At 40.7% G+C, this 21,274-nt stretch overlaps 8 protein-coding genes across 8 annotated transcripts; 3 read left to right on the forward strand and 5 right to left on the reverse strand.

Moving 5' to 3' along the window:
* The first annotated feature begins 48 nt into the window (after positions 1-48).
* Positions 49-2,721, forward strand: V1514DRAFT_323874 (uncharacterized protein). The gene is made up of 2 exons (XM_066926326.1): positions 49-1,688; positions 1,741-2,721. The coding sequence occupies exons 1-2, from the start codon at positions 346-348 to the stop codon at positions 2,651-2,653; spliced, it is 2,256 nt and encodes a 751-aa protein (XP_066785843.1). The 5' UTR covers positions 49-345; the 3' UTR covers positions 2,654-2,721.
* A 282-nt stretch (positions 2,722-3,003) lies between these two features.
* On the reverse strand, positions 3,004-5,119 carry V1514DRAFT_275013 (uncharacterized protein; the record flags this gene model as incomplete). Its single annotated transcript, XM_066924881.1, has 2 exons — positions 3,004-3,713; positions 3,766-5,119. The coding sequence occupies 2 exons, from the start codon at positions 5,117-5,119 to the stop codon at positions 3,004-3,006; spliced, it is 2,064 nt and encodes a 687-aa protein (XP_066785844.1).
* Positions 5,120-6,563: 1,444 nt separating this feature from the next.
* Positions 6,564-7,381, reverse strand: V1514DRAFT_323879 (GAF domain-like protein). The gene is made up of 2 exons (XM_066926327.1): positions 7,264-7,381; positions 6,564-7,177 (listed from the first exon to the last, which is right to left on the reverse strand). Exons 1-2 carry the CDS (start codon positions 7,264-7,266, stop codon positions 6,629-6,631), a joined length of 552 nt encoding a protein of 183 aa, XP_066785845.1. The 5' UTR covers positions 7,267-7,381; the 3' UTR covers positions 6,564-6,628.
* Positions 7,382-7,655: 274 nt separating this feature from the next.
* On the reverse strand, positions 7,656-8,225 carry V1514DRAFT_317423 (uncharacterized protein; the record flags this gene model as incomplete). The annotated part of the gene is made up of 1 exon (XM_066925840.1): positions 7,656-8,225. One exon carries the CDS (start codon positions 8,223-8,225, stop codon positions 7,656-7,658), a length of 570 nt encoding a protein of 189 aa, XP_066785846.1.
* A 268-nt stretch (positions 8,226-8,493) lies between these two features.
* On the reverse strand, positions 8,494-10,095 carry V1514DRAFT_323882 (guanine nucleotide binding protein, alpha subunit). The gene has a single exon (XM_066926328.1). The coding sequence runs from the start codon at positions 9,772-9,774 to the stop codon at positions 8,701-8,703; it is 1,074 nt and encodes a 357-aa protein (XP_066785847.1). The 5' UTR covers positions 9,775-10,095; the 3' UTR covers positions 8,494-8,700.
* A 3,602-nt stretch (positions 10,096-13,697) lies between these two features.
* V1514DRAFT_274699 (ferric reductase NAD binding domain-containing protein) lies at positions 13,698-15,817 on the forward strand (the record flags this gene model as incomplete). Its single annotated transcript, XM_066924864.1, has 3 exons — positions 13,698-14,068; positions 14,136-14,601; positions 14,651-15,817. The coding sequence occupies 3 exons, from the start codon at positions 13,698-13,700 to the stop codon at positions 15,815-15,817; spliced, it is 2,004 nt and encodes a 667-aa protein (XP_066785848.1).
* Positions 15,818-16,958: 1,141 nt separating this feature from the next.
* Positions 16,959-19,069, forward strand: V1514DRAFT_317426 (ferric reductase NAD binding domain-containing protein; the record flags this gene model as incomplete). Its single annotated transcript, XM_066925841.1, has 3 exons — positions 16,959-17,320; positions 17,371-17,839; positions 17,903-19,069. 3 exons carry the CDS (start codon positions 16,959-16,961, stop codon positions 19,067-19,069), a joined length of 1,998 nt encoding a protein of 665 aa, XP_066785849.1.
* A 75-nt stretch (positions 19,070-19,144) lies between these two features.
* On the reverse strand, positions 19,145-20,634 carry V1514DRAFT_63242 (uncharacterized protein). Its single transcript, XM_066930081.1, has 2 exons — positions 20,632-20,634; positions 19,145-20,578 (listed from the first exon to the last, which is right to left on the reverse strand). The coding sequence occupies exon 2, from the start codon at positions 20,346-20,348 to the stop codon at positions 19,221-19,223; it is 1,128 nt and encodes a 375-aa protein (XP_066785850.1). The 5' UTR covers positions 20,349-20,578; positions 20,632-20,634; the 3' UTR covers positions 19,145-19,220.
* Positions 20,635-21,274: the final 640 nt, after the last annotated feature.

Below are 21,274 nucleotides of genomic sequence, written 5' to 3' on the forward strand. Positions count from 1 at the left end.
ACCTCACGGTGCAAAATGCTACCCTCATCGTGCACGGCCTTGCCAGCCAAAAAACTTGACTAACCGCTTGCATGCAACATGGACATGAACGCCCGTGAACGCTTTGCGATCGACGCTTGCAGGTGCCCATATTGCGGTACAGGCCAGCTTCTACACGGTCATCTTCTACATGGCAAGTGCAAGGCAATATAGCCTCGTGGTTATCCGCCCTACAACCCCAACCGTCAATTACGTAATACAGATCTCAGACGACTTGTAATGAAACCCCATAGAACGTAATACCTTTTTTTCTTCTTTTTTTTTCCTTTAGTGCAACGGCAGAATTTTTGCATTACAGATCTTTTCATGTCGTTGTCCTTGCCAGACACGGCACAGTCGACTGAGTTGCAAGATGTCAGCACCAGTGCAAGCGTGTCAGACCCGCAGCAAGAGCAAGAGCAAGAACAGCCGTTGTCGGAACTGATCACGGCTGCTCAACAGAATGACGTGCACACGATCGAACGGTTGATTGAATCCGGTTCGCATTCCGTGCACGACACGTCGCCGGACGGCGCCACCGCGCTGCACTGGGCCGCCATCAACAACGCCGTGCCGGCACTTGAATTCTTGCTCGGCCACGGCGCGCAGGTGGACCGCAAGGGCGGCGACTTGCAAGCCACGCCGTTGCACTGGGCATGCCGGGTCGGCCTGACTTACGTGGCCAACCTGTTGATCCAGCACGGCGCTGATCCGTTGCGAACCGACGCTCAGGGGTTTAACGCGCTGCATATCGCCGTGCACTCGTCCAGCATCATGCTCATCATTTTTTTGCTGCACCAGGGCATGCCGGTTGATTTTGCTGACCCTCAAGGTCGCACGGCGCTGCACTGGGCTGCCTATCAGGGTGACGCGCTCACGGTCGACACGTTATTGCGATGGGGTGCCGACGTCAAGTTAAAAGATGCCACCGGGTTCACCGCGTTGCATTGGGCCGTCGTGCGTGGCAACCTGGCTTCCATCAAGCGTTTAATCGAAGAAGGTTCTGACGTCAATGCCGAGACTGCTGATGGCAAAACGCCGGCCACGATCGCTCGCGAAATGACATGCTTCCCAGTGTGGACATCCGCGTTGGCAAAGTCCGGCCGGGACGCGAACGGCAACGTGATGGCCAAGCGAGTTTCGCAACCTGTTATCAACATGGTTGCATTTCTTTGGCCGTTCGTCATGATTTTTGTCAGCGCACAAATCCTGGCCAGGTTTAATTTTTTGGCCGGCATGATCGGATCGTTAATTTTTTTATGGGCCTGGCATTCGTTGCTGGTCAAGCTTGTTGATTTTGCCGGGTCCGGATCGTCACACCTTCACAAGACTCCGTATTTTGCCGGCATTTTTTCAGCTTCAGCATTTTGGGTTGCCGCATGGTGGGTCATGTACGTGTTGCCGGCCACGTATGTTGAACATACGTTTGTTAACATTTTGTTTGCGTGCACGTTCGGCACGGCCATGACGTTTTTCATTATTTCAATGTTTATGAATCCAGGGTTTATCCCCAAGCCATCCGGCATTACCGAGCAACGGGTCGTGGTGGAAGAATTAATACGCATCGGTCAATATGATTCGCGACATTTTTGCATTCATTGCTTTACCAGGCGGCCATTACGAAGTAAGCATTGCAAATTTTGTGACCGATGCGTGGCAAAACTTGATCAGTAAGTCCAACATTATTTATTTATTTATTTATCTGGGGCTAATGGTGAAAAGTCATTGCCCGTGGATTAACAATTGCGTGGCGGTTCGAAATCATAAACCGTTCTTGTCGTACGTGATGTTGTTGGAGATTGGCATTCCAATTTTTTTATACCTCACATTCGCATACGTGACCGAATCGTCGATCGTCATTACGCCATCATGCCTGATCTTGAACGATGCCATCTGCGTGCCAATTTCTAGGGACCCGTTCGCGGTGATCATTGCCATTTGGGCTGGATTACAACTTACCTGGATATCGTTTCTTTTAATGGTTCAATTTTGGCAAGTGGCCAAGGCCGTGACCACGAACGAAGCTTACAATTTGCATAATTACGGATGGATGGGTGGTGTCGGCGGTGATGACGAGGTCATGCCGAGCACAATGACGGACCCGAACGCACGCGATAAGCCTGCCGCGTTCGAACAGCATCATCATCATCACCATCACCATAAGCATAGGAACGTGTTAAGCCTGTGTTGCAAGATTTTGGGAATTAATCAGTTTGTGGATACGATCAAGGATTGCACGTCGAATGCCAACCTGTCATTATTTTCCGGCTCTGCTGGTGGTCATCGACAACAACAACAAATTCAATCACATGTGGCGGCTTCGAATCATTACAACCCGTTTGATCACGGATGCATTAATAATTGCACTGATTTTTGGACTTCGCCATCAAAAACATCACAAACATCACCATCATCATCATCATTGCAGTTGTCGTCATCCACGAATGCGGTGAGTTCCGGATGGGCCAAGATTAACGGTACCAATGTTGATTATTTCACGTTATGGGATATCCCACCAATTGATCATGATTACAATAATCATCGGTATCGTCATCATGATGATGACGATGATAATGATGATGCTACGAATACGACGACTGAATATGAACGAATTCTTAATGATGAAATTGTATGATACAATAAAATGGTTATTTATTCAAAGTTCCTTACTTATGTATGTTCCTTACTTATGTATGTTCCTTATGCTCTTGTACTTTTTTTTAAAAAAAAATTCCCACCATTCCTCTCTTCTAATGAATCTAATGAAAAAAATGAATCTAATGAAAAAAAAATATATATATATAAACAAAAAATTTAATTGCAAAAGTAAATGAAAAAAAAAAAAAATGATCTTTAATAAAAAAACACCCAATGTCCCCGAACTAATAGTAGCATTTTTTTTTTAAAAAAAAAAAAAACCAAGTCGTAAATGGTAGATTTATACGATTTCCAACTATGTGAATAAAATCCATCTCCGTAAATTCGTTAAAACGTAAACAAGCCACTTCTCTTTTTACCAAACGGGTATACCGCCAACGTGGCCACAAATAATCCAACCACAATGCCAACCGAGATTTGAATCATGTTCAAGCCAACTTCCCAAATGCCAACCATGGACGCGCCACTATTAGACGATGACGATGACGATGACGATGTCGACGTGGACGTGACCGTGGCCGTGGCCACGATCACGCTCGTGGCGGTTTGCACCATGCCCTTGACGTTCGTGAACGTGGTCGTGATCGTGGTTGACGTCACGGACGAGTTAGACACGATCAAGTCCGCCGTGGCAATGCCAGAGATCAAGCTGCCCTGGGCGGCAATGCCGGACGGCACCTGCACAAAAATGGCAGGTAGCATGGCCGCGAATGCAAGCCCGTGGCCGACCCGGGAATACAGGTTGCCCAAGATGCCAATTAAAAATGCAGCAATTGCGGATGCCAACTCGGCTGCTTGAGAAAAATGCAGGTTTGAAAAATATGAAACAACGTAACCTGCGCCGGCGATGCCGACCATGATTGGCAACTGTGAATAATGAGCTTGATTGACCAACGCCAAGCCAAGAGCGAAAAAAGGAACAAAGATGAAGCGGAACCATGGTGAAATTGCAGACGGACATGTCGAACTCGAAGTCGCGTTATGATCCATCCAGCCGTATATTGCTGCTCCCAATGTAATGCCAAACCCCAAGAAAACTAAAAAAGATTAGTTAATTTTAAACTATATATATATATGTTTGTTACTTACGTGAATAAATCACTGCATAAAACATCCTGACCGATCCGGCCACAATATTTTTAGATTGCAATTCCAACGCGCCACAAAGAATAATATAGCCTGGCAAGATCAATGCTAACGAGCCTTGCGTGACTGCTGAAAAGCAAAACAACTTGTTGGGATTAATCGAACCAAACGCGCGACCCAAAAATGAAACAATGACTGATGCCGTGATTTCAAACACGTTCGAATAAAGGTCTGATCTGGGTGCCACAATTAATTGCAAAAATCCAACAATGCATCCCAACAAGAACGCAATCGGCATGTCGATCCAGCGACCGCCGAACGCGAACGGTGCCACCATGGCTGACGAAAATCCAAAAATAAGTACGCATAAGTATGGATGGTATAACGGTTTGGCCTTTAAAACTTCGTCTAATCTTTGCATGGCTTCCTCAACTCCAACAATGTCGTGCACGACTTCCTTATAAATGGTATGCGTCTGATGAAGCTTGCGCAGGTTAAGACCCTGCGTGACACGCACGAGTTGCATTTCGGACGTATGTGTTGACGTGTCACCAAACGAGACAATCATGCAACCCGGAATATATAAAAACTGGCCATCGATTTCCAACACCCGCGACGTCATCTTCATGTACTCTTCCAACCGGTGCGTCGGTGCGCCATACAACATCAGCGCCCGACAAAGTTTCAAAATAAATCGCTGGCGTTGCAACATCTCGGCAATATGCACGGTAATGCGAATCTGATCATCAATTCGAGGCTTGTGCTTTTTCTGCTTCTTTGGTTTGGGGAAATGGGATGAGCCACGCGAATAGGTTTGCATCGGCAGCGGTCGGCCCTGAGCAGCAAGCGCGTTTCCACTACCGACAATCAGTCCGGCCAATGAGGAAGTGGACGCGTTGGCAGATCTTGAATACCATTTTCTGGTCGGAGTGGTTCGCCCCGATGTACCAGGGCCAGGCGGAGTATTAGATCCGTTCCTACTCAAATCAAACGAACTTCTGGATGACTGAGCATTATGGTGGCCTCCATTGTTGAGTTGCTGCTCATTGTAAAGTTTAAGCAGTGAGGATAAAATTCCAGCCTTGACTTGCGCAGGCGGTGGCACATAATCCTCCCTTTCAATTATCGGAGTCTGCTGACCAGAATGCAAATCCTCATGCTCGATAGTGAAACCGTTTGATGACTCCGCAGTTTGATTGCCGAGTCCGCCCAGTTTAAGCGTATGTTGACGAACAAGTTTGCGGGCTTCTTCATGAAGCGAATCTGAAAATTCGTTTTGCTGCTGTTTGCGCTGCTGTTCGTCATCCTTATTGAATGATGACAAGTCAAATTTTTCATCTAGATGGGATGGGGTCATCACCGGCGAGCTTTCCGCGCTGGCCGGCAGTGACCTGGCGTGAGAATTTGCCAACGCGTATCTTTTCTGTTTAGCTTCTTCATCATCTTCATCGTTATCATTTAAAACCCGAATATGCTTTTCGTAATCATCTTCGTCGACTCGTTGCAATCTCGACAATGGTGGCGTGTTCAACGGTTGTGAATATTGCCGACCGTGCTCTTGAAAGAGTGGCAAAGACTCTAAATGTAATCTAAGATCTGCGATGGACATGTTAGGAGATGAAATTGGTGAAGATCTATTTAAATCTAACGACAACCGTGCTGGAATGCCACCCGATCTGTTGCTGGTATCGCCACCACCAGCGCCACTGCTATAGATATTGCCTGGCGGCGTACCTGCTTGGGAATTGTCGGCATTCGTAATAATTTCAGATGAATCGTCGCGTGGGTAAAGCACATTGCCAGACGTAATATCATTGCCGGCAGGGAACCGGACTCTTAATCGAGGATCACGCGGCGATCGTTGAGGGCCTGGTGATGTGCCCCGCTCGCGGGAGCGCGATCTGGACCGAGCTGAGAGTGACGAATGTAGAACCAACGGCGGAGGCCGATGGCGTTGATCCTGCTGCTGCTGCTGCTGCTGCTGAGAAGCATTATTGTTCGATGGCAATGGTAATTGTGGAGCCGGACCCGGCGAGGTCGGTGTGGGCGGAATTACATCCGCGATTACGGGTGGCGTCTGTGAAGACGAGTCGGGTGCTTGAGAGCTGGACGACGTCGACATTTGCGTTGCCACCCTGTCTGTAAATCAGTGATCAAGATTAAAGAAAAAAGGTGTAGATAGCCAGAGTGAAGGGAAGAAAAAAAAGAACAAAGTAGAGTAGTATGGATCGAATGGGTTAGGTTGGAGCTATGATAATTAATATAGTTATACGTACTCCATATAATAGTGAAACTCCGCAGGGGTCAGTCATCAAACCTTAATTGGGATAGTCGTCAGCTCTCTGAATGGCAAACTTGGGCCCAATAGTTCGAATGAGTTCGAACTTATATAATACTTACAATTGCATATAATGAATGTTCAATAGTCTTTCTAAAGACCGCATGTATAGCGGCCGAAAGAAAAACGTGGCAATTAGTTTTGTGCCTGGCGGATCTCTCGATGCAAAAGGAATGCGGGCAACCTTATAGTAGTTTAAATATACCCAACTACCGCGTGGGATCGTACCCAGTAAGGTGCGTCTTGGTGACTTTCCATCGCTAACCCATCTTTATCAGTGTTATTTTGTATGCTACCATTAAGGCCAATGTCAGGCTGATGTCTCCATAGGACTATAAAGACTGCGAATCGTACTCCAGAGGTTTGAACTTTGGACTTTGGCGTCTGATATTTAGATAACTACAACGAGATGATGACATCATGATACTCGTAAATCCATCATCAAACATAAAACTACAAGCAATTAAATGCAATTATGCAAAATTGAAGTCTATTACTATATATATTTATGTGTTTTTCTTTTCGTTCTTACCACTTGGAATATTTCGATACTTTTTCCGCAACGCGTTCCAAAAATTGCACGTCTTGGTCAGAAAATCCATTAATCACCAAACAGTCAATGTCCAACACGGCTTTGATCTTGTTGTCATGATCATGATCAAATATTGGAACCACGACTTCACTGTTCGTCTCGCCATCACATGCAATATGACCCGGTCGCTTGTTAACGTCTGGCACGACCTGGGTTTCGCCCGTCAATGCGGCTGCCCCGCATACGCCCTTGCCGATTTCAATCTCCTGGCATGCAACCTTGCCCATAAACGGGCCCAGCAATAACCGTGACCGATCGCCGGACGGATCAGTGACGTAGAACCCGGACCAGTTCACGTGCATGTCCAATGTCTTGAACGCGTGCCATAATAACGACGCAGTGTTGGCCAAATTACTGGGCCAAAACGTTTGCGTCGATAATAATGCATCTAATGATGCCAGACAGGAATCGTAAATCTTTGTCTTACCCTGTGACCTTGTGAAATTAACCGAATCGGCGTGATGAACTTCTGCCTGCTCAGAAACCTTTTCAAGATTATTAGTTTCAATTAACTCCATCAACTGTAACTGTACGCCAGACTTCAAACGCATCCATAAATTACAAATCTCACCATCTGATTTACATATATATTTTTCAATATTCACAGCCTGTTGGTCGATTATCTCTTCAACCACGGTGATTGTCTACTTACTTTTATTTATGTTTACAGTTATATAATCAGTTTATTGCCATTTAACTATACCTAGTAGTTATTCCTTTTGCGGTTATCTTTTCTTTTACCCGGATTTACGACTGTTTTTTTCCCTTTATATTAACTATAATTATTACAGTAGTTAACTAAGCTAGTCGTAACTATTACATATTATGATATTATTGTTCAACTAACCTAATTACTACAAAACCGAATTACTTTCCCTATGGTGCACATTAACCAGATTCCACTTCTATTATACAAAAAAAAAAAAAAATTAAAAATAAAGTCCCCCAAGTAAAATTAATGTTTTAAAACTCCATTTCGCTGATATCCATTGTCAAGATTTCGATTTCTGCTCTCTTGGCAGCTTCGACAAGAATATCCAACGAAGGCGGTAACACTTGTTGTGGTTGAGATTCGAAATCAAATTGTAAAAATTGCATGGACGACGGCGACGGCGTGTTTGCAAAGTTCGCACTGTCGCCATGAGATGCCAGTTGAACCGACAGCTCCTCCGTCGAAGGCGACGGCCATGGCTGACGTAGCTCTGTTTGCGATGGAAAAAAAATATGCGTGGGCCGTTGCTGTTCCTGGTGGTTATAATTGTGATATTTGTGATGATGACGATGATGATGATGACGACGATGATGGTGCTGGTGGTGGTGGTGGGGCCGCTGAACATACTCTAGAGAAAAACTTGTTGGCCGGCCTAAATTCTGTGTAAACGATACAGGCGTCGATGCCCGCGATGGCGATGTTAATGGCGTTCGCATTTCATCAGGCTCTGTCGGTGATGACCCATGGCTTAGTGAAAAGCTGCCATGGTGCTGCCCGATTGTGACCGGTTGACTTTGCATTACTGAACTTGGTATTTCCATTTCTCGAATAATAAAAACATAGAAAAAAAAAAAAGAGAATGATTGATTGATTGTATCTCTATAAGCCTTTAGAGGCCAACCGCATGGTTTATATATCGATAAGTCTGTGACGGTTTTAAAAAAAAAAAGTAAATCACCCCCGGTGCGAATGGAAATCAATATACATTTTGCGGGGAGGGGAGCGTTGGACAAAGAAACTTATATTCCGGGTTATTACCGCCCAATATTTTGTTATACCCGGTTAGTTAGTTATCGTGCTTCTCCGGATCGGCGGATTGCGCACCCCCACAATATTCAATTAATTTAATGGTAATTAAAACAAAAAAAAAAAAAAAAAATACAAAATTAAAGATAATAAAAATTACAATTCAGTATTGTATTCACATTTAAGTCCCCCAATCTTCCAAAATATTACGCCAGTTTAAAAAAAAAAATGAAATGAAATGAAAAAAACAAACAAACAAAAAAAAAAATTTTATATAAGCCCACTATCTCTCAAGTTATCCTGTATGATAATGTCATTAACAGCAGTCATGACAAATTTTATTTGTGAAGTATCAGTGGCGCAGGTAAAATGTGTATATACCATCTTGGAGTCATTTTTGTTTAACTGAATAAACTTTCTTAGAATAAATTCGGTTCCAACCGCGTACTCATCTTCCGCGTCATGTTCTGGATAATCAGGGAAGTACAATCTAAGTGGTGATGTTATAATTTTTTCACGAAATATGTCAATCTTATTAAGAAACAAAATTATTGACGTTTGCGTGAACCATCGCGAATTGCAAATCGATTCAAACAACGTTAATGCCTCATTCATGCGGTTAACGGTTTCATCTTCAAACAAGGTCTGATCATACTCGGAAATGGCAGCCAAAAACAATATCGTGGTCACGTTTTCAAAACAGTGAATCCATTTTTTGCGCTCTGAACGCTGACCGCCAACGTCAAACATGCGATACCTGAATTCACCGATATCAAACGTTGTCTCGGTAATGCCGGTTGTCTTGACTCTCGAACGCAAAACATCCTGGTCATTAGGGACATAGTAAGGGTCCGCAATTCGTTCAATCGAATCAAAGTAATAGTGGGCCGAGTCATTCAACTGGTACTCTCTTGATCGCCTAAAAGTTGCCAGCACTCCAGAATCTTGCCATAGGCTTGAGATTGCAATTCCGATTTCAGGTGCCAGCGTTTCAGCTTCAATTTGATTTGGCAAGCCATAGACAACATCTGCGTATGCTGCATTGAATCTTGCATCACCAAGCGGAATTCTTAATGACTCCATGGCCTCAAGAATTACCTTCATGCTCTGCACCGTATTTGAATAAATAATCTCTCGAAATTGCAATCGTTCGTCACGACTATATCCACCATCGTGAATAAGTTTCATTTGTTTCAATATTGTAGACTTGCCAGATTCTCCAGCACCAAGAAGCAGCATTTTAATCTCGTTCCGTTGTGACAGCCGGTCCTGTTTCAATTGGTTCTCGATTTCATCGTTTCGGGCACGGCCCTCCACGTCCTCTGTGCTCATTCCGCAACCCATCCTTCGTTATTGTATTTTTATCTCTGTTCTACAAGTAAATGTAGTTATTCGTGTAAGGCTAATAGTTTTGAACTTAAAATTGACATGCAAAGAGAGAAGGAGAGAGAGGAAGCACCGCCAGCAACCTCAAATCCTCAAGCGTCAAGTCAAGAGACAAAGCCTCAAACTACTGCCAGGTAACCCAATTACGCAAAATTGAAAACGATGTACTTAAATTAAATATAATTAAAGTAATTAAAAATAAAATAAATAAAAAAAACCCTCTCCCCCGGCGTAATCGGAAATTGAATTTATAAATTGTGTTGTTGTTCGAACTAAAACTTCTTGCCCTGCGACTTGAGGCAGTAACTAATCGTACGGTGCCTTGCTCGCGGGACTTTCCTTGGCGGGGTGCTGCAGGCGCTGCCAATTTTTTGAGCCTCATTTCACTTTAAGGACCCTTCCCTTGTTCCATTTGAATATAATCAATCATAAGCCCCTATTTTAATATTTAGTAATTTAAAAAAGTTTTTTTGTGATAAAATTTCGATTGTTATTTTAGTCGAAAATGGTTTATTGTTTTCTTGGACGTTGCAGTGCCTGTAATGTTAAATTGACAATGTATGTCGCAATTTATTTCCCCCTCAGTTAAACAATTAATTTTATTAACTTTTAATACTGTTAAATGTTAAATGTTAAATGTTAAATGTTAAATGTTAAATGTTAAATGTTAAATGTTTTTTTTTTTTTTTTTTTTTTTTGGCAAATTCACTGTTATGCTGATTAACTTTTCCGACATGACCAAATTTACTGGATTTGATCTCCAATTGTCAAAAAAATTTCATGGCAACCTATAGTATTTACTCATCTTTGACGAAATATCGAAACAGATGTTCCACAATGTTCCAGCAAGCTCAAAATATAAATTATAAGTATTTCTGCGCTTGTAAACGTTTGGTATAATAAAAACATAAGTATCTACAAAATGTCGCGGAACGTTTGGCAGTAAAATAATAAACAGCTCATGACTGACTCCTCTGAAAAAAAATTTTTTATTCAATTTTTGACAGGCACCTAAGGCCGATGCAATTTTGCCTCTTGAATGTAACACGATATTTCACTATCATGATTCAAAACCCTCTTATGGATCGTTGAATAAATTAAAGCACAAGCAACGCCAAAGAAAAACTCTCCGGTGACAATGCTCACTTAACGAAAACCTATATTAAGATTAGGTTCCATGTTGGTTGAACTTCCATGTTTACTACCTCTAATATGAAACCGTTTGTTGTCTCCAAGTGATTTTAACTAGAAGTGAAATGCTAATTGCCTAGAACATGCAAATTTATTTAGCTGGAATATCTGAACGCAGTCCACCATGCGCAATGCACATTTTCAATCTTTTTGAACATTGACGACTCGAGATGTTAAAATCTGAGTACCATTTCCTCATCAATTGCTTTTTTTTAAAAAAATTAAAGCATAATTTTGTCCGTTTTCCCAATCCTTTGAAACTTAACCTTCATGAAACACCGAAGAAGTCAAAAGCACTAAACATGACTCCTGCCCAAAATTAAGAGGCACCTATGTAGCATGTGTTAGTTTTACCGAAATTTCTATAATTTACATATCGGCGACATCTCACTTCAAACTTGCCGGCGCATAACCATCCAATTAGGATATTAAAATAATCGTCAAATATGCATATATGTACTAAGTTTTTATAACTCAAAATTTTGTTTTGAAAATTTTAACAAACCAGGCATTGTTATTCGTCAACGCCAAAACATGTTGAACGGAGAGGCTGCACGAGCGGCAATCAGATTGGTATTTACGTCAACCTTATTCAAGGTAGAGAAAGACAAACGATTATCGACAGTCTTTATCGCCAGATATTTGGGTAGTCATTTTATACAAATGGCAAGGTATAGTTAACTAAGAAGAGACTCAAGTTTTCATTCACGAAGCACATACCGATTTCAAGATTATCTGATTACTTTTTGAAATCTTACGAAAAAAGAAAAATACGCGCAATTGGCTCCTCAATGTAAATTTGGTCTAGACCAATATATATAGAGTACGGTACCCAACATTTCTGCTCTGAATGGCCCAAGCGCTGCGGATTGAAACAATTGCGGAAAGCTTGTGAGTAACAGGTTCAAATTGTCCACTACATATATATATAGATGGGACAAGTTTTGAGACGAGAAAATGAAAAAAAAAAAAGGGAAAGTGCCGTGCCGGTATTGCAGTTTGAACTAAATGGTGGTAGATTAAAGTTGATTACCACGTTGGTGATGCACATTGAACAAGCGAAACGAACTGGAGCGGAATGTCCGCTGAACCAAAAAAGAAAAACTTAATATTTTGATTTCACTTGGTTTTATCAGATCTGGTCATGACCGCCATAACCATTAAAGAGACACAAGGATTGATAATGACTTGGTCGCTGAAATTAACCACCTGTAGCATTTGAATAATTTTTTCGCATGCATGCATGAACTGCGTATGAAAATTATAAGCCTACACAAATCTTTCACATCTAATATACGCTTAGTTTGCCATTCCTATATATATTACATATACATAATATGATGCCGGCAGACGCATAGACTAAGTCTAGACATCTGATGTTGGTGCGGGTAATTAATATCTTGGCAAAATTAAATTTTTCACGGCAATAGGTTTCAAGAATTACCAAGCCCTTGAATATTGATTGACAAAGGGTCTTTACATTACAAAGACAAACTCTTATTATTTAGACATGGAATTCAGAGATAGGCGGACTACAACTACTAATATGCTATATAAAAGCTGTAAAAAAAGGTGCAAATTGTTACTTAATCGCATTGATGCAAACCAATTGGCATCCACTATATATGTACCATACCCATACCACACACACCACATTCCCGCGCAATGGTAGAATCGCGCTTGCTATGTAAGTAAAGTTTGTATTTTGGAGCTAACGGCGATTGCTCAAAAAATGAATGCCATTTTATACTGCCAATCAGATAACTCGTATCCCATCTGATTTGATATGCCTGCCACAAACGATCGTTATATATGATTGTTTTCACAAGATGCGATTTGCGAGCAAAATGCCACTCTCTTGATAAATAAAAAATTTGGAATCTGTGCTGAACTGACTACAATTTTTCCTTAACCCGGCATGTTATCATTATTAATACTTTCGACATTTGTTGTGTCAACCGCACTGCAAATTTTTTATGAAATTTGAGGGCTAGGCATAATAAAATCAAATCTTATCCATCAAGATAACTTTGGCGGTATCAGATGAAGAGGTACCGCATGAGGTACATACGCCGCATTCCCTGTTAAACTTTCCTTGTGTATTTCAAATTTTTTTTTTTTTATTTTTGCTTTTTACCAACTTTACCAATGGTTCTGGACTTTGAAAGTATATATAGTAGTTTGTAGTGTTGGCTTCAAAAAACAAGAAACCAATTCGCATTTTTGCTCAAAATGCGTTTTTTAGCTCTTTCTCATTTCTGCTCACCACAATCTCCAAACACTTGCGCGCATACATTTACGGTGTCGTGAACTTGAAATGGTCGCGAGAATCGCCAAGATGCAAAACTTGGCAGGTTTGTGTAAAAATCAGCCAAGGTTGTAGAATTGCCTTTTTGATTTGTTTTATTTTTTATTTTGAGTCCCCGGTAATTGAAGCTCTAGACGCAGACAGTGCATTTCTTTGGAGCTCTTGAAGTTTAAGCTATTTCTTAACCTGTTTAATATCCAGATATCCTATAAATATATCAACTCAGCCATATCCTCCAAAAATATGGTTCTTTTTTTTTCCAAAGATTTTTTAACGCTGCTGCAATAGTATGAAGGTGTCGCTTTTATTTACACTTGCATGTGTCACCACCATAATCGGTTCCGCAGAAGCAAGAACTTATAATAATGCGTGCACAAAAGCAATGTCGGTAGCTTTTACCAGCTTCAAAACAAAGCCGGCATGCACAGATGCTTCAGATTATGGTTGTCTTTGTCCAAATCCAATATATGCTGAGACGTATGCAATGACAATTCAAGCATGTGATGAACCCGATCGATCTTTTGCCTGGAAAGCCTATTCCAAAAAATGCAAAAGTTCAGGGTTTGCATTAAACTCCACTTTGGCTGAGTACCTAGCCTTAGGGGAGGCCGATCACTTAGATGCCACAGCGGACAAAATTTCAAAAAAAACTGTTGTTGATAAAGCAGTCAAATTAAATATTGTTGGTCTTCATCAAAATTACCTAACTCGCGTGTCCAAGACACATGTTCTGCGAACGGCTGAAACTTATGTGTAAGTCAATTTTTTTTTTTTTTTAATCTTTGATTGGCTGCTCAATGTTGAATTACTCATTTATTAGGAACATTCTTAACGCTTACTGGGGCCTTCTTACTCTTTTTGCTTTTATTAGACTTGTTGCGCTTCGTTTATTACCAACTAAAAAGGTTGGCCGTAATGCTTTCGTCACATATGTCCGAAAAGTACTTACTCTGCCAGCAACCTTTGGCGGTCGTCATATCTATGCTCTTAAGATTGGCAGGTTTTCCTTAATGACCTTGGCACTTCGATGGCAAACCATTGTTATTACTATTTTTTTTTGTCTCAACATAATTTTTTTGTTCGTCGATATCAAAATCATCCCAAATCAGACCATATATTATACTGACGCTATTGAGCACGCACGATTTATTGGTGACAAAGCATCCATCATGTCAATTGGACTAGTTCCTTTTGTTTATTTATTTGCGGGCCGTAATAATATCATGATGTATTACACCGGCTGGTCATTTGAAACGTTTAACGTGTTTCACAAGGCAATTGCTCGAGTATGTTTAAAACTTTGCATTAAAATATCGTGTGTTAAAAAATATTTAGGTTATGGTTATCAATGCGTTTGTGCACGGATGGACATATACCTATGCATATGGCCATCTTGGCGAATACAAAGGATCTACCTATTGGGAATACTTGAAAGAAGAACTTTATTACAACCTCGAAAATCGCCTTGGTATTGTAGCTGCCGTCATTGCAGCTGCAATCATTCTTTTCTCGTTTTATGTTATCCGTCACAACTGGTACGAGACTTTCTTGCTGTTACATCAAGTCCTGGTTATTGTGTTTACCGCTACCACGTGGCATCACGTTAAGGAACATGGTTATGTTCAGTATGTTTACGCCGCTGTTGCTGTTTGGGCGTTTGACAGATTAATTAGAATACTGCGGGTTATAATTGCTGGCCCATTTGCTAAAGCTCAGATTGTTGCTCATGGGGACGCAGTTCAGATCACTGCGAAAACATTACATGGTTGGAAAGCCAAACCTGGGCAATATGCTTTTCTCTACCTGCTTCGACACAACTTTTGGGAATCTCACCCATTCTCAATTGTTGAAACTAAGAAAGGAAATTACGTTTTTGTTGCAAAGAAGCATGCAGGTTTAACCCACAAAATCCATAGTTCAGTAGACAAACTTGAAAATAAGGTTGATACTGTGAGTGTTTGGATTGAGGGGCCTTACGGAGATTCGTATCCACTTCATAGATACGAAACCGTCCTGCTCGTTGCAGGAGGTATTGGAATCACTGCTATAATGTCATACGTAATTGATTTGAAGAGAAGAGATGCACAGCAACACGTTATAGTCTACTGGATGGTTCGCGAACAAAGTGCAATCAAGTGGGTCAAAGAACAGTTAGAAGAAGTTACGTCTGGAAGTTTCATTGAATTCCATATTTATGTTACCGGCGAAAATAACGAAATTATTGAGAAGAACAATGATTTTTCTGAATCTTCCACGTCGGCATCATCGTCTGCTTCAATTAATAACGAAAAGTCTGGCAGAAATTATTCCATTCATTTTAACGAACGGCCAAACGTTCAACTTTTGATAGCTGATACGGTTTTCAGTGCAAACGGTTCAGTTGCTATCGTTTCATGTGGTCCTGGATCACTTGCAGACACATGTAGAGCTGCCGCTACCGAAAACGTGGACAAGGGAGTTGGAAAAGTAGACTATTTTGAAGATGCGTTTTCCTGGGCTTAATTTTTTTTGTTTTATTTACATTGCATACATTTTTTTACATTTTTTTTTTGAAAAATAGCGTATAAAATAAAGTTTTCAAAAAAACATTTTGTTAAAAACGAGGTTTTATAGTTAACCCACTCACTGCCCATCGGTATTGTAGCAAAACAAAAAAAATCATCATGCATATGCTCGCCAAAAAAAATATGAAAATAAAACATTTATATACAGCTTTTAATTCATATTATTTACAAACATATTTAATTATAAACATATTAAATAATTAATAAAGACAAGCAATTCTTGGCGATGTCTTTTAACCAAATTCTTTAAGATACCCTAAACCAACACTTTTTGGTTAAAATGTGAAAGTAACGTGCACAAGTAAGTATCCAGCAAGTCCTGCGTCAATTTTAGATCTGAGATTATCTTTATCTTTTGATAATCTCAAGAATAATCCCATCCCAATCTTAAAAGATAATCTTAAATGTCGTACATTCAAAAATATGACTACATGTATAAAAGTTTTAATATGGATTGATTAACAGTATACTTTTTAACTCTAAAGTCTAGAGCCTATACATAGCTTGAAAGGTATTGGCGCAGAATTAGCCGGCTACTTTTTGGTTAGCATGTCGTGCAAAATATATTTCTAGTTATATCCAATATATACATATTTGTGCTTATAACACTTGCCTGTTCTTTGCGAAATGAGCTAATATAGGTACGAAGCTTCTACAGGAGTGGTACCTGATTTTTTATTGTATATGAAAACCTTATTTAATATATGGTAAATTTGATCTCGGTCGGAAAACTAACTGGTACCCAACTGCATGCAATGATCAGTATATACCAAATTAAGGACTAATTTTTTTAGTTTACAGTTTGCCTTAAATTTTGTGGTACACATGGAAAGATGTATATAAACTTTAATGAAACCGGCCTTCGAGACCTCTACTGCGGACGTATATATAAAGATGGCTCGTTGTCGCTTCGACCAAAAAAACATAAGACCGAAGACTTTTGTTTTATCAATTGAAGTAAAACTCTTTTTGCCAATTAACGTAAGATGAAGTTCTCTACATTACTTGGCCTTGCGCTAAGCAGTGCAGCCTTCACCTTGGTCCAGGCACGCAAATACCCAAACGCATGCACCAAAGTGATGGCTTCGGCGTTTTCAGGGTACAAGACTGAGTCTAAATGTGTGGTAACTGACTACGCTTGCCTTTGTGCAAATGACATCTATATTGAGACATACGCTATGGCTGTTAGTCTATGCGACGAGGATGATACTAAAGTCGCGTGGAAGGGGTTTAACAAGAGTTGTACAAAGGCCAAGACACCGTTGGCTGAATCTTACAAGACTTACCTTTCCCTGGGAGAGGAAGATCACGTTGACGGTGATAGTATCACCAAAAAGACGGTGGTCACGAAACCAGTCAAGTTTAATACTACAGTTTGGAGAAATAACTATTTGTCAAGACAAGATAAAACGCATGTATTAAAAAGTGCCGAGAATTACGTGTAAGTTATTTGACGAAATATTGATTAGCCATGTGACTTATATAATTTAGAAATATTTTGAATGCATTTTGGGGTCTTCTTCATGTTCTTGCGTTCATTAGATTAGTCTATCTCAGAATTTTCTCAAGCAAGAATGGTCGCCCTAACGCGTTGGTCACCAAGCTTAGAAAATATTTATTTCTTCCAGCAACGTTTGGCAATAAGCACGTTGAATCTGTGAACTTAGGCAAGGCTTCATTATTAACGCTCGGATTGAGATGGCAAACAGTTGTGATTGCCTCTTTTTTTATTCTTGATATTGTGTTTCTTTTTGCGGACGTGCCATATGTTAAAGGTCCTGAAACTGTATATTATAGCAGCGCAAACGAGCTTTCCAGATATATTGGCGATAGGGCTTCAGTACTTACCATTGGTCTTTGGCCGATCGCATTTGTTTACGGAGGAAGAAATAATATTATTCAGTTCTATACCGGATGGTCTTTTGAAACTTTTAACGTTTTCCACAAAGCAGTGAGCAGGGTATGTTACACAAACATGTAAAAGCATCTGGATTGAAAGAAAAAATAATGTTAACAATATCAGATTTTGTTTATGAATGCTTGCGTTCATGGCGGGACGTACACTTACGTTTACGGTCACCTAGGCAGTTTCAATGGTGTAGGAAATTGGGCTTATTTCAAAACCAAGGTTTATGGCGACCGTGATGATATGCTTGGCACAGTGGGAATAGTAATTGCCTCAGCTATCATATTGCAGTCATTTTACTATTTCCGTCACAAATGGTATGAAGTTTTCTTGGCTCTTCATATTGTTCTTGTCGTGGTATTTACCGCCGTGATTTATCATCACGTCAACCCTAATGGTTATGCGCAATACATCTACGCAGCAATTGCTGTCTGGGCTTTTGACCGATTAGTTAGAATAGTGCGAATTATTAGTGCCGGTCCGTTTACTAAAGCCACATTAACAGCGCATGGTGATGCCACGGTTATCGCCGCGAAGCCCTCGCACGGCTGGAAAGCCAAGCCTGGCCAGTATGCTTTCCTTTATGTACTTCGACACAATTTTTGGGAGTCACATCCATTTTCGATTGTTGAAAACAAGGACGGGAATTACATTTTTGTGGCCAAGAAGCATGCAGGTCTGACTCACAAAGTTCACAAGTCAGTTTCAGCAAAAGAAAACTCGGTGGACTCGGTTCGTGTTTGGATCGAAGGTCCGTACGGCAATTCGTTCCAAATACAAAAATACGAAACCGTGCTTTTAATTGCTGGAGGAATAGGAATTACGGCGATAATGTCATATGCTCTTGACTTAAAGCGCAGGAACACGCAGCAACATGTTATTCTTCATTGGATGGTCCGCGAGCAGGCGGCCTTAAAATGGGTTAAAGAACAACTAGATGAAATCTCACAAGATGGCGTGTTTGAAATTCATATATATGTTACTGGCGAAAACAGTAGAATTATTGAAGAGAAGAATATCAATGATTCAAATTCGGAAGGAATTCAATCTCGTTCGGATTCGCTCACGGAAAAATCCAACGCCAACATTCCAATTATTTTCAACCAAAGACCTAATTTGAATTCTGTTGTTACTGAAACTGTTCGTAATGCGAGCGGATCGGTTGCTTTAGTGTCATGTGGTCCGGCAGACCTGGCTGATAACTGCAGAAAGGCAGCAGTCGAGAACGTAGATAAAGGTGTTGGTGTTGTTGACTATTTTGAGCATGCATTCTCGTGGGCATGAATTATTTTTCAGTTATTTTGGCTATTTTTTTTAGAGTTAATACTATTTACTTTAATTATATATAGGATGCATCACAATTTCTTGACAGCATGTAATAACTTTGCAAACTCCATGCATAAGTGCCAAGGTAAATTGTACGTATCAATCGTAGCTATGCTAGAGCGGCTGCAATAGACTCCGTGATATTAATAACCGTAGCACTAACAAAATTAGAAGCCCCGTTCAAAACACCGGCACCAATAATAAGAAGATTTTCAGGTTCCTTCTTAAAAACGGTCAGGCCTCGAGTATAAGCACGATTCGCATTAGTCGGAACTCTAACCCACGCGGTCGGGTCCCCCAATGCCTGATTGATGAAAACATCGTTATGAGAATTTGCCGAAACAATGATCGTGCCGTTTTTGCCACCAGTGGGTGACCATGTCAAGACTGGTGACGACGTAGGTTTTGCACCGTCTTTGGAAATTAATTGAACTCCTTCAGTCTTGTTAAACTTGGTAGGATCCTTGGAAATTTTGTAAAAAACTGGAAACGTATATGATGTGGAAACAGGAGCACCGCCATATTCATACGCGTAAATATATTTGCCGTTAGGCAGAAGAGCAACCGTGGGCATCCCAGGCCTGGCAGTATACTCATAATATGAAACATCATCAACTGGACTTTGCCAATGAACAAGGTCATGGGTTAATTGATGATCCAATTTTTGGCCATGAGCAGGATCACGCTGGTCAGAGTAGTAAATAATAAGCTTTTTTCCCTTCAAAAGAAAAAAAGGTTCCCAGACTGGCGTGAGGCCATTATCTGGAACTGCCTCTCCACCGGCTGCAACGTGAGACACAAATTTCCATGTGAGTCCATTATCTGTAGACGCATATACATCAATTTGAGTCTTGGCCAAGTTGGTAGGAATTGAATTGCCGGCCACCAAAATCGTTCCCTTTGGGAACTTGCCAATCTTGCGCGGAAGCACAAACAAATCAGGCTGATACCTGAGACCCCAACCGTTTACCTGATCAGTAACGTTCGAAATATGTTTCCAAGTAGCTCCGTGATCAGACGATTTGAAAATGGGAAAATAAACCAAAGGTGGCTCGGGCGAATAGTTTTCCCATGTGGCAAGTAAATCACCAGATGGAAGTTCGACTGCCCGAGAATACAAAACCCGAGGGATTAAATAGTTGCTTGGAGGCGTAAACACGGCAACATTGTCAAATGTAGCGTACGCAGCCACCACACTGACACAAGCAGCGATAGATGCAAAAAATGTAAACCGCATGTTTACTAGTGAAATAAATTGTATCGAGCTTGAATCATGTTCTGTTCATGAAATCAACCCCTATTTATCATTTAACATATTGAAGAAATGAGTGGGATCGGCTAAATCAAATTTTCTCCATCTTTAATAAATGAGCTAAACGTTTGCGGGGTTAAAGAGCCTGGGGAAGTTGTATCATTTGAAGCTCGATGTTCAAAGTTTATTTGAAATGGGCAATTAACCCATGATCACTGTATAATCAAATGTGAGCTCAGATTTTGCGTCATTGGAATTTGTATAGTACTTTGTTAAATACAACCGTATAGCCTAATTCGATATCAAAAAATATGTATTCATGAAGAATTCTTTTCTGTAATGACATGACTTGGATGTGACTTGGATGTGTGAATTCCACACTGAGAAAGTTCAGTTATAAAGTTGTTTGGGTAACGCCTGAAACAACGTTGAAATTAAGGTTACACAGTCTTCAGGTCACTTTAAATTCGAAGTGCACTATTACACCAACTCATCCGGTGAATTCATGCTTTCCGTAATAACCATTATAAAATTAGTAATTACAAGAGAAAATGAATTGAGAGTTGTTGCAACACGACATGGACGACGCGCAAAAAAAAAAAAGAAAATTGGTTGTACTTTTTTGTGGGGAATTGAAAGAGAACTAAATTACCGCAATTGGTCGGCGTCGCCTCCAGGTTTTGAATTTGGCGTTTTTTTAAAAAATCTGGCATGCATCAAAATGTATTGTCAATTGAGCAAAATGCCACATTTACGGATAATGGATAAATAATAATTGACCTCGACGGGATAAATCGTTTAGCGTTAGAAAGGTAAAGTATAGCTTAACAAAAGGTCTGCCTTTAATTATTACAGTAAATGGAACTATCTATACTTTTTGTGTATCAGTTAGTTACCAGCATTATTCTGAA

Source organism: Lipomyces japonicus (genome assembly GCF_038497905.1).
Source record: "Lipomyces japonicus strain CBS 7319 unplaced genomic scaffold V1514scaffold_2, whole genome shotgun sequence".
NCBI lineage: Eukaryota > Fungi > Ascomycota > Lipomycetes > Lipomycetales > Lipomycetaceae > Lipomyces > Lipomyces japonicus.